This window comes from Eucalyptus grandis, chromosome 11 (assembly GCF_016545825.1).
Source record: "Eucalyptus grandis isolate ANBG69807.140 chromosome 11, ASM1654582v1, whole genome shotgun sequence".
NCBI lineage: Eukaryota > Viridiplantae > Streptophyta > Magnoliopsida > Myrtales > Myrtaceae > Eucalyptus > Eucalyptus grandis.
The window spans coordinates 44,232,978-44,248,394 of NC_052622.1; the positions used below are offsets into that span (position 1 = coordinate 44,232,978).

The following is a 15,417-nucleotide window of genomic DNA, read 5'->3' on the forward strand; positions in this document are numbered from 1 at the left end:
CACAACGTTCCCAATGCCAACGTGGGGAAATGGACCACCAGTCTTTGTGATTGCTTCGGCGATATACCGAATTGTAAGTCTTTTCTCGAACAAAATTCCGCAGAATTCGATCTTGCTTTTGTCAATCGTGCATTGAGGTATGTCATGCCGATGACGTTCTTTGTTAGAGATATATAATAAATTCTTCATAACTCTTAACATATTGATCATCTTCCATTTTGTTTCCAACGAAGGCTTTATCACCTCTGTCAGTCCGTGCATCACATTCGGCCAGAACGCGAGATCATAGACAGAGGAAACATCAGTAAGCGGAAAACCTCAACGAATCCTTGTCTTACCGAACAACTATGATTAAGGTTCGATTTCCTCCTACTAACAATTTGACCTTGGCTAATGAACTGGCAGCTTGTATGCGTGCCGCGGCTTGTGCTGCCTGGTATGCAATTTATGTATTTGTTCGTTCTGCTACACATGCACTTACCGGACCAAGCTCCGCGGCTTATACTCGATCCGTGGCAGCCAGTGCCGAGATTGTTTTGCGCACCTTTTATGCCAGCCATGCACGCTTTGCCAAGAGTATCAGGAGCTTAAGAACCGCGGGTTGATCCTCTTTTAGCAAGTTCATTACCCTATATGTTCTTCGTCCGAGTAATTCTTCGTTCCTGACTTCCTGTCAATGCTAAAAATGTTGGAAATTAATCCAGAGAGAAGACACACTGTTTGTTGTAATAAGAACATCAATGTAAAGAAGATGATAACAACTTTATAATATTCTTCCTTTTATGTAAACTTACAAATTTTGGAGAAGAATAAAATAAGATATCATTGAAAAATAACATAAAATTGGAGGTAAGGTACGGATAACCGAATCTCCTTAAGGCGGTTAGTTCCTGCCAAAGTGCTCTGTAGATTCACGAACTATGCCTCCCAGATAAGATACAACACCGAACCTGTTTGGATTAGCACTATGCAAACAGGACTCAGTCGAACCGTTGATTGAACCAGCACACTTAGAAAAATCAAAGGAAAAGTATATCAAAGCTTTTATGGAATCGAGTTGGAAAACCAAAACCAAAACCAAACCCCCATGAAGCTCTATGTTCCCATCTATATATAGAGCTTTTAGTTCATGTACAGAGATACATGAATTAAATAGATGCGTGTATCCACGAGATTCATGAATAAAGAGATACGTAACCAAGAGATTCAAGTATCCAAGATACGTGAATTCAAGAGATTCTTGAACTCAATAAATACATGAACTAAAAGATACATGAATCTAGGAAATTCATGAATTTAATAGATACGTGAACATAAAAATTTAGGAAATCATGAATCCAAAAGATACGTGAACAGAAAAGACGTATCTTAATTTATTGGCTTTCTTTGATCCATTAACCATAATTATAACAATCCCCAACATTAATTGATCAACAAAACATTTTACTCGAAGGAATCCGAGCATGCCTGTTGAAATAAACCGCGTCAAGATAAGTAGCTTTCGCTTTGAACCTTCTTTAGTGAAAGCCTATTGGACTTACTTAACTAGTCGATGGACTAAGCCTTGAATCGCCAGTTTGTGTAAGCCTAGACAATAAACCTCACACGGAGTATTTCCAATTCAAGATTGGTTCTCGATTGTGTTCGTTCTTTCGGCCTTGAACCTCTCGGGATTCATGCGTGCTTTAGAAAATCTAGCCTTTAAAGATTTTCATAGAGAGTCGGCCAGCTCACATATATAGGTGTATTCCCTGTAAAGATATCCTACCATATCTCACTTGGATGTTACATTTCCAAGTTATAGGAATCATTAAATGCATAGCATACCCTTAACATCAGAAAGCCTTTATTTGCATCATAGGAATTTTTTCGATTATTTTAATAATTTATTTGGTGAATATCTTGATTGTTTAAATATAAACATAAAAATAAAAAAAAATCAAATCTTGCATTAGTGTGTTGGTTTTAAAAATTAGGATTACATTTTTAGGACTGCACTTTTGGATAATTTTTGGAATAGAATAAGATTGGATTTAATTTTCTTAGATAGGCTTAGATAATCTTTACACACTTAAATATTTTCATTTTCTAAAAAAAAGTTTTTTAAGATAGGATAGGGTTTAAGTCAAATTAATTCCTAAAATAAATTAAAATTATTCATTTTTAGATAGTTTAATTAGGATTTTATTAATTTCGAATTTCAATCAAATATAAAAATATTAGGCGCATGTCAATTAGTTTGCATATTGGGTTCATTTAATTAGAAATGGATTGTTAGTAAAATTAGGTCATATAGTTTAAATGCATGATTTATGATAAAGTTCTAGTTAAAAGAAGAAAAATACTTGCTTTAGTGTGTAGAATTCATTTGATGCAATTTATTTTATTCAATGTTTATTCAATGATTGAGCATCTATATGATCACCCAATTCTTTGATAGTAATTTAGGTTAAAATAAATTCAAGCTTACAAAATATTTTTTGAAATTAAAAAAAATGGTACGGAAATGGCATTAGTGTGTAGAATTCATTTGGTGCAATTTATTTTATTCAATGTTTATTCAATGATTGAGCATCTATGTGATCACCCAATTGCTTATAGTAATTTAGGTTAAAATAAATTCAAGTCGCTTATAAAAATATTTTTGAAATTAAAAAGAAATGGTATGGAAAGACATTAGAGAAATTTAATGTAACCAAGTCCATGTAACCTTAGTCTCTATTTCGTAGAGTAAAATAATTCTCCGTTATTTTACTTAGGTGTCTAATCAACCTACCATAAACTAATTAGAGGCGACTCCTAAATAATAATCATAATATTTGAATCTTAAGTCGTAATTGGTATGAGCTTGGGAGAGCCCAAGCTAAGTTTAAAAACTTATTAGTCCATTAGTCTAAACTTAGGTGGTGCACCTGATTTTTAGTCGCGACGCCCATTCCTTGACTCGACCTTTGTAATACCCTAACTCTCAAACCAACTTCAGATGTAAAATTACATCTTATCAAGAAGCCCACTCCATTGGCATTGATGCGCTCGTCATGTGCATGAAACATGAAAGAAAACTAATATTCAATTCTTGCGGTTGACCCATTCATGCTTTCATAATTTTCTAATTGTCTCTAAGCAGAGAAAATCAACATTCAAAACACTTCTCAAAATGACCCACTTTCTCACTCATATTTTGTGTTAATGGATTGTATGTGAGTAATAAAAATATAAAAAACCAGCTAAAATTGGTCAAATAAATTTTAGCTGAATTTATATGAATCGAAAATGGATTAGAACATTTCATCCATTTTCGACACATTTCAACATGAAGTGGCTCCGGTGGATAACCTAAAAAGGCTAAACACAAAGCTTTCTCAACTACTCGCCCACCTCTATTGCTTGCCTCCTTCGTTTGCCTCCGAGCCGCCTCCGAGCCGCCTCTACTGCTCGCCTCTGAGACGCCTCTGCCACTCCCTCAAAGGTCGATGGGCTTCAGCCTCACCCTGTGAAAATCTAGTTCCCAGGCGTTGATTTTGGCCTCAACATTGCTCCTCGATGGCATGAGTCCATACAGTACCCTTTCACCTTTGCGGCTTGCTCGTGCCATTAGCCTTGTTGGCGCGTGCTTCGTTTCGCGCGTTTGAATCGCTGGATGGACGGATGAGCTTTGAGTGCTTTGCTTCTCCAGTTCTCTCTTGCTCTGCTTGACAATTTTTGTTTAATATATTTTTTGACGTTCGTGTTGTCCTTTGTTGAAGTTTTGTTTTGGTAGTGTGGTAGTGCTAGCTAAGTAGGACGCAATCAGTTTCTGGGCCTCTAGTAGGCCCTCACGTTTCATGGTCTTTTATTGAGATTGCTAATGACACTGAGAGTCTTTGTTGAAGATATGAGACTTGGTTTTGCTCTTTGTTATTTGTGGGTTAGTCAATTCCACTACTGCTGAGAGATGCCGAACTTTGAAACACTTCTGAGGAACACACCTTCTGCAGTACTTCTCAGGAGATTCTGCCATTGTTTGCTGACATTCTTGCAATGGATAATGCTTAAAGAGCAAGCTTTTGCTTAGTGGAATATGACACTTATCAATGGATACGGATAATCAGTGTATGAGCATTATTATTTCTGTAATCTACAAAACAGACTACTGCACTAAAGAAGGTGATAGTTGATGATTTGATACTAGGTATTAACCCGGAAAAGTATTTTAGATTTGGAGATGTTTAATGTTTCAATGAAAATGGAGATAGGGCAAACCGCATCTTTGGAAGTTCAAGATTTCATTAAAATGGAATATATAGATATGACATTGGATGTTGGGGATCCATTTCTACTGCTGTACTTTCTAGTTGCATTGTATATCATATATTATTCTAATCCCATATGCATTGTGCTTGAATTCAAGGTCTTTTTCTTTACGTTTGCCCCTAATCTCATGCACTTGCATACAGTGGCTTTTCATAGGATCTTATGATCATCAATTTGATCCTTGAAGACCTACGAAATGTTCATACCGGATAGACAATTGCCTCAAAATTGACTACTTCTCTACCGGTATAAATGATCAAAATTTCCTATTTCCTATTTCCTATTGCCTAGGAAAAGTACCTCAAACAGTCCTAATTCCATATAAATTATGAACATCATTGTCCATCTATCGAAACTACCTCAAATCTAATTGCCGTAAATAGAATCCTAACAGGATTCAGTTCAAAATAAGCATATAACATCTCCATAAATAGAAATAATGCAATTCATTCTTCAATCATCACTCAAGTTTCGACTAGTTTACTTCACATTGATCACTCCAATCAATTTCAGCGTATTTCTTTGGCTTTTGCCTCGTATAATCAAAGATCAAAAGATTAAAGAAACCCAATTTTCTCATGATCAAAATCACGTCACGTCACCATTGCTGAGAGCTATGGAGAATTAAGTCATCATGTTCTTCCTAATGATATGGTGGTGGAGATTCTTGTTTGGGTCGTCGCCAACTCCATGGACGATTTCTTCAATACAAAATAATGTACCAATCTAATCTACCCCTTTAGAAAATAACTCTCTAAAAAGTGATTAATTAATTAAAGAATTGATGATTGTAGAGAAATTAAAAGTCTAAGGTTAATTAAGTTCCTTTTAACAATCTGGCGCTAAGTTTCTTCAACTCCAATGGAGCTTGCTTTTCGTTAGATAAATAATTAATATTTTATATTAGTGTACACTCGACCATATATACTGCATAAAATTTTATAATAAAAAGGAATAGAAGCTTCTGCACTTTTTCAAAATGACGATTTCACCAATAGCAAACTGATAAATATTAATAGGTAAATCATTAAATTTTATTCTTGTCAATATTTAGTCCCTGCAGTTGCAAGATCTTTAATAAATTAGCTGAAGAAGACTACATATATCAACAATTAGTATAGTGGTGGCACCTTAAAGAAACATGATACCTTCATTCAAAAGCTACATCAAATTCGATAACTTGGAGGCTTTGTATATGCAAGGATTGGTACATGTTTAATTACATTATTTATCTCTATAATGTATTCCCTATAATTTTGTTCACAACTGGAAATCAGACCATCAATCAATGTCACTTGTCTATCGACTGATTTAATACAATTGGTATAAATGAGCATATAAAGAGTAGAATTTTGATTAAATGATCAAAGTTGCCTATTTTATAACTGCCTTAAATGGCGAAGTGCTATTGATCAAATATCAGTTGTATAATCGATTGTACTAAATCAGCTAATAGACAATTGCCTCAAAGTTGACTACTTTACTATTGGTATAAATAATCAAATTGTCATATTTCCCATTCCTATTGCCTCGGAAATGTACCTAGAAAGGTCCTAAGTTGGTATAAATTATAATATCATTGTCTATCAATCGAAACTGCCTCAACTCTAATTGTAATTAGAATCCTAAGTGGATTCAGTTCGACAAAAACATATAACATCTCTATAAATAGACATAATACAATTCACCCTTCAATCATAGCTCAAGTTTCCAATAGTTTCCTTTACATCAATCACTCCAATCAATTTCACAGTGACGTCTACCTCATACAATTGAAAATCATAAAGATTAAAGAAACCAAATTTTCTCACAATCAAAATTTCGTTGCATCACTATTGCCGAGAGCTATGGAAATTGAAGCCATCATGTTGTTCCTAATGATACAATGGTGGAGATCTTGCTTGGTTCATCGCCAACTCAATGGACGATTTCTTCAATGTGAAAACAAGGTACTCTTCCCCTTCAAAGAAGTACTCTCTAAAAAGTGATTACTTAATCAAAGAATTGATTATTATAGAGAAATTTAATATATATATATATATATATATGGGGTTAATTACGATCCTTTTAACAGTCTAGCACTAATTAAGTTTCTTCCACTCCAAGGGAGCTTGCTTTCTAATAATTAATCTTTTATATTAATGTACAATCAATCTTCTGTACTGTTGAAAATTTAATATAAAAAAATGTATAGAAGCTTTTTTTAAGAGTATAAATATATTCTAAAAGTAATTTTTTTACCAATAGCAAGCCTAATAAATATTAAGGTTAATACCATGAAAAATTCAAAACTGGTACACGTGTGACAAATTTATCACAAACTAATTTTTTGACTGTAAAAAACCTCAAACCGGTACACCTATAACAAATTTACCCTAACTAACCATAAAAAACTCCAAACTTGTATACTTATAATAAATTTGCCCCAAACTAATTTATTTATTCTACTGTCAAAAACCCTAAATTGATATATTTGTTATCAATATACCATCCGTTAAATTGGATTAATACCACAAAAAATCACAAAAATTGTATAATTGTGATAAATGGAGAGTAAAATCGCAAATAGTATACGAGTCAACTGTCACGTGTCATTCAACTTAATAATTTAACGGTAAAACTTAATGGAAACTAACATATGGCAAATTTGTCATAAGTATATCAGGTTTTGGTAATTTGTTAAAAATATTTTTGGTGATAAAAAAAATAGTTTTTGGCAAATTTGTCACGGATATACCGGTAGGGATTTTTCAGGATATTAACTCTAAATATTACTAAGGAAATCATGAAATCTTATTCTTTTCAATATTTAGTCCCTCAGTGGTGAGATCTTTAATAAATTAGTTGTAGAAGACTACACATATCAAAAAATATCTCTTGACAAAATTTCAAGGATATAGTGGCTGCACCCCAAACAACACAATGCCTTTATTCAAAGATTTATCAAATGCGATAATTTGGAGGCTTTGTATATGCAAGGATTGGTGTGTGTTTAATCACATGATTTATCTCTTTAATTTATTCCTTATAATTTCGTTCAAAGTTAGAAATTGACCATCAACCATTTGTGTGCATTGCGATATAAGTATGTAAGTCTAATGAAGGTGGAGATAGGAATGAAGCTATTGAAGATGGTCCTTCTCGGTGAGGACGACGAGTAAGCAAAGGAAGGTGTTTGACTGTTGAGACAAATCTACACAAGCGAGTGAGTGGTGGAATGCTGCAAGAAATATCTCAATAATGTGCCCAACTTGTGGTTGAACAAATAAGAGGGTTTCTCCAAAAAGATTTAAAATAGACAATTTCTCAAATAAGACCTCAAAGTGGCTAATTTAGTCTCAAATGAGTACCCGAGCTTCCCATGCATTTCTTGTGCATCTTATAAATATCGGTTGAAAATCTTGATTCCTCATGTTTCATAGCTTTATTATAGTCTTTAACATTCATTAAAATTACGGATCACTAACGGAGTGCACAAAAAATCGATCAATATCATTTGTCTATCAATTGATTTAACACAATGGTAAATGAGCATGTAAAAGAATAGAATTTTGATTAAATGATCAAAGTTGTCTATTTTATAAGTCTCAAATGGTGAGTAGGGATTGTGCAAAAAAGTCAAGAACTGCCGTATCACCTAGAACTGGACCAGATTAGACTAGACCAAAACCAACTATTTCAAGGGAATCGAGTCCAGGTTCTCGATTCCAATTCTTTGGAACCGTTGGTTACCAATCTAGTTCTTGGTTTTAGGTATGGAATCGCTAAACACTCACTCAGACCGGATTGATAATATATAAATATATATTTAATTTTTAAGAAAAATTTTGACAAAAAAATTTAAAAAAAAATTAAAATCCTTAAATCCCTAATCTGAAGCTCAACACCCATTAACTAAGTGTTGGTCTTATCCACTCTCTCATGAGTCATTATCTATCTCTCACTCATGGCTTCGACTCTCAATCTCAACGTTCATCAACTTATGGTATCGACTCTCGACTTTTAATATGAGTTCAATCTTTTTACTATTCTTGCAACTAAGAATAGGGAAGTCTTTTGTTTTTTTGCTTTACTTTGACTTGTCAGAAAATGTTGCATTGAACGTGTGAGCTTGATAGGATCGGTTCCCGTGGGCCGAGGAACCAAGGCTCCAAGTCAATCCGATTCTTGAATGAATCCATGAAACCAATAGACAGTTCTCAATTTCAATTTTTCGGAATCAATCCTTAATGAGCGACTTTTGATTCTAATGAGAAACTCTCTATATGGACCATACTCACCCCTAATCGCAAGATCCCTAATCGCAAGATGTTTATTTTATGAAGACAAACCTAATTTCACGATATTGAAAAGAAGATAAGTGTGGAGACGTGAGAGAGAACAGCCCAAATTGAAGCGTGGAATTGTCAAAACCTTAATGGTCATATCGACAAAGTTCTTCTGTTCTCACGATGAAATTTACCGTATCTGCCGACTCGTTGCCACTTGGATCAAGAACAGAATTTTCTTCTCTGTGCCGCCACCACAAACGAAGGAACTAAATGCACCTGATACTCCTGGAGAGATTCCAGACGGCACCTCGAGATGGCACCTCGAGTTTTCGCATAATCTGCGACTTTGTGCTGCTAATTGATCTTTTATTTACCACATAATAGGCTCTATGCTATTTCAATCAGGCATCGTACGAGAATTTCCTCACCCATCGCCCAACTTTTCCTTTTGCACGCGGTCTACGCTCCGATTATATGGGAAAAGCATCTATGCTGCTTCTATGATATCGAACACAAACTCACGATATGATCCAAATATTACCTCATGCAAGTCACAGCTAATTTTATTCTTTGGCCATGGTAAGTCACTGCTAATCGGGTATACCAAAAGGAGATGAAGAAAAGCGAGAGAAGAAACAGAGTACTGCTACTTCATGCACCAGCAGCCACAGTCCCTATGCTAGTGACTGCTCCAAACTTGGTTTGCAGAAGATCAGAGGAACGACTGTTGGCACAAAAACACCAATTCACAGATCACAACATGTGTCCCAAGCATACCAAGCATTAGAAAAATTGACGTAAAGATAAATCAGTGCTTATTTTGTGCATCAAACTTGACAATCCAAAGGCAAATAGCGAACATTGTGAAGAAATAAAGGAAAGTAAAAGCTACCAAGCTGACAGTGACAGAGTCCAAAGGTTCAAACACTACAATCAAAGTCGTCTTTTATTCTTCTGCTTCAACATACTGCAGGCGAATTTAACAATGAAAATCACTCTGCCACATATTTGACTTAACAAGCTTGTCTTACAACTGACATATGAATACAAACAATTAGCTGTCAAGATATGCACCTAAATGTACTAGTCAACAACCTACATCACTCAAATATCTCACAAATGAATCCAGGGCAGGTGGTGAGATTCACCTCGCGCATGGATTTGAAAAGTGGAGATTACTTTGAAAGAGCAGCCACAAGCTTCTCTTTCAGTTGCTCAGCACCGCCAACTTGAGTCCTGATGGAAAATGTATGCATCACTTCGTTACCACCATCCTTCATGGAGACATCACATTCTGGAGCAACCTGATGATTTCTCAAAGTTTTTATGACTTCAGAAGCTGGATGAGCATCCAAGGGACAACTCACCGTCACAACTGTGTCATCATGTCTCACCTGAACATCAGGCACTAGCTGCGGATTATGCGTACCGTTAACCATATCCTTCTCAGTTTCAAGGACCTTGATTTTCGTCTGGAGATCATTGATATATGTAATGGCATCGCCGAAGCGATGCCTTGTCCATCTTGGAGATGTTGGGAACGACAGCTCTTAATGCATAAAACCGCTGATTAAGCTTCTCTCGCCTCTGGCGTTCTGCTTCCACATGATTGAGTGGCTCTTCTCTCCCGTTAGCAGGCTTCCTTCCTCTTTACGTGGTTTTCGGTCATCAGCATGGTGAGATGACTCGTCCTTGTGTTGCTCCAAGCCAGACATTCTTGTCTGAGGACTGAAACCCCCAATGACAATTTGGTTTGAATGCGAAAACAGTTTGGCCTCATTGTCACTAGGATATCCATTTGATGTACCCCCATGAAATTGATTTGAATCAACTCTCTGTGCGTCAAACGTTTCTGAAGGAAACATGGGATCATCTTCCACCTTGGGGGAGAAGTTGATGGTCACTGATTGAGGTTTAACACCGCCCAAACTCAATTCCTGCCCAAAAATTTTCGGAAGTACCTTCGTTTTGTTAGAAGCAGGACCTCCCAACAATGTCCTAACCATCTCTACAACTTTTTGTTCTTCTGGAATCACTTTGACTGAACCAAGCTCCACAACACCATTTTTCAAAGGCACAAATGCCACCGTCTGAAAGCCAGCTGACTTTGCAAGGAATGACCTCGATTGATAATGATCCAAACAAGTCGGTGCGTCCGAAGCCCAAATTACTCTATTGGCCTTCAAAGAGCCCATAGGACCATATGCAGAATCAGACTGAAAAGAAAAGTACATCGAGGACAGATAAAACATCTCCACATCTGAGACTCCATTCAACCTTGCGGCAAAATTATCGTCTGAAGACCCGCCAAAACTGCTATGAAACTTCTGCAACACCAACTTGTTCAATTCCTCCTTTTTCTCAACTCTATCTGATTTGACATTTTGGTGGGAGCTTCCATCTTCAGCTGAACCAACCTTTGGGTCACAACAATGTCCGTCGCCCCAAATTAAGGTGATTCTGCCAGATCGTAAGCTTGCAGAATGCCAGAAAACAGCATAATTCCAATTAGACCCCTCTACAAGCTGAGCTAGCCCTTGTTGCACACCCAAATCACCAGGCAAGGTAACATCAGATGCAGCATTTCCAGAAGATATCAAAAGCTCGCACGCCTCTCTGCCCACCACAGACTCAACCACCCTCTTGTCATCTTCATTTGCCCAAAACTTCTCACCCATTTTTGCTTCCACATCTATCAAAACGACAACCCTAATCCCTCCTAGTAGAACAGGCGACTGACTAATCGAACCTCTACCGAAACAATACCCGACAAATTGTGAAGCTCCGAGGCCTCTCAAAGAGCATCAACAAAAGCCAAGACTTCAAGAGCCTCAAATCTGCCTACTCAGCGGAAGTATTTCGCAGTCACTTGTCAAGACCCATCTGCCATTAGAAACCCACGTAACACAAATCTAGCAGGAATACCTCAAACCCTCAATTCCTAATCCAATTTCAAGGACACCCAGAAAAAACCCAGATCTTCAAAAGAATCCACAGATCGATTTGAGATCTCGAGAGGACGACCCAGTAAAGCAAAAACCAGGCTCGCGCAGTAACAGAGACCCACCGAAGCCTCTCGCGAAGAGTAATGAAAGCAAGGCCCGTACTCCGAAACAAAAAAGCCAAGAAGAGTTCTAATCGAGAAAAGGAGTCAAACCCATCCTCAGTGTCGCGGTGCCGACTGTACCTGCCGCGCTTGCGGGAGGCTCCATCGTGGATCTTGAGACGCTCGGGCGTCGCCCGAACGGACAACGTGGGAGTCAAAGGAAGTTGTCGATTCGCGTTCCTGGGCAAGCAACAATCAATTCAAGATCGGAACTAGGAAACCTTTGCAAGTCCCCGACCCTTTTTTATCCCCCGAACTTTCCCAATTCTCGACCGGCCCTCCCCGTCCTTTGTGGTCAGCAGTTAGCACGGAGAGAGGTCGTTTCTTCCCCTAGCGTAGCTGCTATTTTGTCCTTTTTTCCTCTCGGTCAGAATTTACCGCCCCGCGACAGCGAGCACCGCGACATTTTTACGAGCTAAATGCACACAAATCACGTGCTTCTTCACATGGCAGACACCATCTTAGGAATTATCTCGAGCTCTTTTGGCGTCTGGCAAAATTATTCTGAAGATTTTTTAGTCAAATTTCGTTTCATGGAAATTATAATGCGCGAAGCAGCCTTGCGAAAGATTTCTCGAAATCACCATTAGCGTTGTTGGTTTGACCTCAAAATGAACATATTTGTATTTTATTTTATGACTTAATACAAGATAGATCAATAGATAATCGATGACGCAAAGAGGTATAGGAGATTATGAAAATGATACGTGTTCGTTTTGATTGGAATAACTTTGTGCATTCAAGGGGCCCATTCCCTTATTAAAGTCCAAGGTTTGGGCCTTCAGCGTGATGGATTTGTTCTTTTTAAGTAGTCTTCTTATCTTTCTTGGAACAAAATATCCGGGCTCCATTTGGATTTTTATGCTAATAAAATATCAGTATGGCACCATGCTTTGATTTCTACTAGTAAGAGACCAGTGCCTCCGGCACGTGGAGAATAGTAATACATAAAATTATTTCAACCACGTTTTAAAATATATCATGAACCTTTTAATAAAAATCTAGAAAGAATAATAAATTATGAATTCGTATTTTTACTATTTTTGTCCAAAAAAAAAAAACGTTCATTGCATTATGACAACGGATCATCGAAATGTATTTCTAGTCTTCATAAGAGAGATGAGCAATTATTTGTTGAGCATAGTCTTTTCTTTGATCATCTTAAAGAAACTATTCCAATATGGGAAATATGACTAAAAATTTCGAGACACCACTTGTTTCGATAATCTATCCTCTCTCTCTCTCTCTCTCTCTCTCTCTCTCTCTCTCTCTCTCTCCCCTCCCTCAACTATGCTCTTCTCGTGTCCCTCACGGCACAGCCACCTTTGAACGTGGTCTCCATGTCTCTCTTTGGTGGCACCTAGAGCTGGGGGCCCGACTTTTTGGTGGGCTTGGCGGCAGACGACCCCGACCACGTCGCCATAACCACGACCTCAAGTTGTGGATGGCATTGTCTGAAAAGAGGGCAATTCAGCCTTTTCCCTCATGGGGTTTTGTTTGAGGATGCGCAATGGTGTCACGGGAAAGAGGAGGAAGATGGCATTGAATTGGAAAGTGGAGATGATACATGGTATTTGATCATTTATTTTTGTTTCCCATTTGTAATAATAAGGAAACTTCTCTCATATTTCGCTCGCAATAAATAGCTTTCAATACGGGAGCAAAAACACGTTTTCCATCAATGTTTGTTTTGGACAGGTAGGCACGTAATTGAAGGCTGTGCGCCAGACTTGCCTAATGATAACATGGGATGCTCTTTGCATTTACGTGGTAAGCCAAGCATCTTAGGCTGTCACATTAAAGTCAGGGATGGCAATTGAAAGGGACGGAAAAGGGATAAGTTTGTACACCCGATCCCCACTCCCCATGGGGCATTTGGGCTTCCGCCGCCCCACTTTATGTCGCCCCATGTTTATGTTGAAATTAAGTTTTGATTTAGGGAAAAACCCTATTCAAATTCGGCGCAACGTGCTTTGTTTTTTTTTTTTTTTGTTTTTGTAAAAGGTAAGTATTATATTGACTTTGAACCAAGAGGCTATATAACTGTACAGCTAAGGAGCTCAGAACCAGAAAGCTTAACAACGTGCTTTGTTCATCACTAGAAAAAGCAAGAATATGATCATCAATCAGTTGTCCAATCAAGGAAAGATGATAAATACTTGCCTGATTAAATAATATAACAAAAAACACTAAATTTGGTATTTAAAATGATTGAGGTGTGAAAATGACTAAATCCATTCTCGCCTTGCCCATGAGCATGAGCAGGGAAATTATATCATAGTTTCAAAATCCATGTGCTATGGGTTTATGAGCACTGGGCTTTGGCATTGAAAATATTTATCATGACGAGTTGAGTTGCCATCTCTATTGAAATTGAAAATCGGGTTGAGCTGCCATCTCTATTGAAATTGAAAATCGTTAGATACTGAAAAATGAATAGATGAGAGTGCAACTCTATCTATTCCATGGCAATACTAATTAATCCTTGATTATTTGAGGGCAATGAATTTGTTGATGTAACTATCTCATAAATCCCAAAAAAGAAAAAAAAAAAATAGGAGACATTTTCGAACTATTATATGCGACATTTGTTGATGTAACTATCTCATAAATCCCAAAAAAGAAAAAAAAAATTAGGAGACATTTTCGAACTATTATATGCGACATTGTCCCTTCACATTTACATAAGGGTACTCCACAATTGAACTTGTCCACTAATAAAGAAACATGACAATTACACATAAGTGATCGGAAAATGACATCAATGGTTCAAAACCATCATCCATTTACTTTTATTTTATTCAAGACTATTTTTTTATTCAAGACTATTTTTGTAGGTTTGAAAAGGGTTTACTATTAGTAGCCGATTCTCGTGACTTTTTTTGACCGTGTAATTATTCCACGCACTTTTTTTAAGGGAGGTCCTTATACTTTTTTCATTTAACATGAAATAGTCCGTGAATAATTTTGAAATTGATAGAATCGAAAACTTTATATGTGGATGGTGAAAGTAACCCGTGATTTTTTATATATATGTAGAACTATTATATTGATGAGTTAAAGCTAACAAGAAGAAAGAGAGAGGTAAAGTATCCAACGACAACCGCACAGAAAACTCGAGCAGCAACTGGGGGTTCAACCAAGGCGAAAGACGATTTAGCCAATATGCGGAACTTGAGTAACCTTCCCATTCCTATCGATCCAAACCCAAACCCTATCGCACCTGAAGTCCCTCGTCACCGGCGTCCCCTCCGGCAACACCCTGGCTCTGACGTCGCGGTTCTCTCTCTCGATGATCTCTGCTGCGACCTTCCCACTTCGCCCAACAAGCTCCGGCCACGCGCTTTTGCCTACAAAAATTGTTTTGGGAGGGGACTGGAATGAAGATACCAGGAACTCAGAGCAAACCAATTGATGGAAAAGCGAATAATTAATAGTGCGAATTACATGAGAGGCATGAATTTTGCACTATGAACGATTTAGGGAGCCATACCGAGGCGTCCTTACAATCAATCCTTTTTTGGGGTAATCTTGAGGATGATAACTTAGGACTCTGGTTATTGATATTAAGGATGTTACCTGGACAATGAGACGTGAATTCCTCCATTCTGGATGTGTGCTTTAGAAAGTCAATAATCACTTTAAGAGGGGAAATGACAGGTGCATTGTACGGGTGCAAGCACCTTCTTCATTTTATTGGTGTCGAATTGCTAAGAGAGAGAGAAAGAGAGGTGGCATCACTTGGTA

At 37.3% G+C, this 15,417-nt stretch overlaps 1 protein-coding gene across 1 annotated transcript; it reads right to left on the minus strand.

Moving 5' to 3' along the window:
- Positions 1-9,370: 9,370 nt before the first annotated feature.
- Positions 9,371-11,910, minus strand: LOC120289993 (transcription factor bHLH3-like). The gene is given in 3 exon segments (XM_039305447.1): positions 9,371-10,070; positions 10,072-10,216; positions 10,219-11,910. Coding segments are annotated over 3 exon segments (1,500 nt in total). The 5' UTR covers positions 11,243-11,910; the 3' UTR covers positions 9,371-9,739.
- Positions 11,911-15,417: the final 3,507 nt, after the last annotated feature.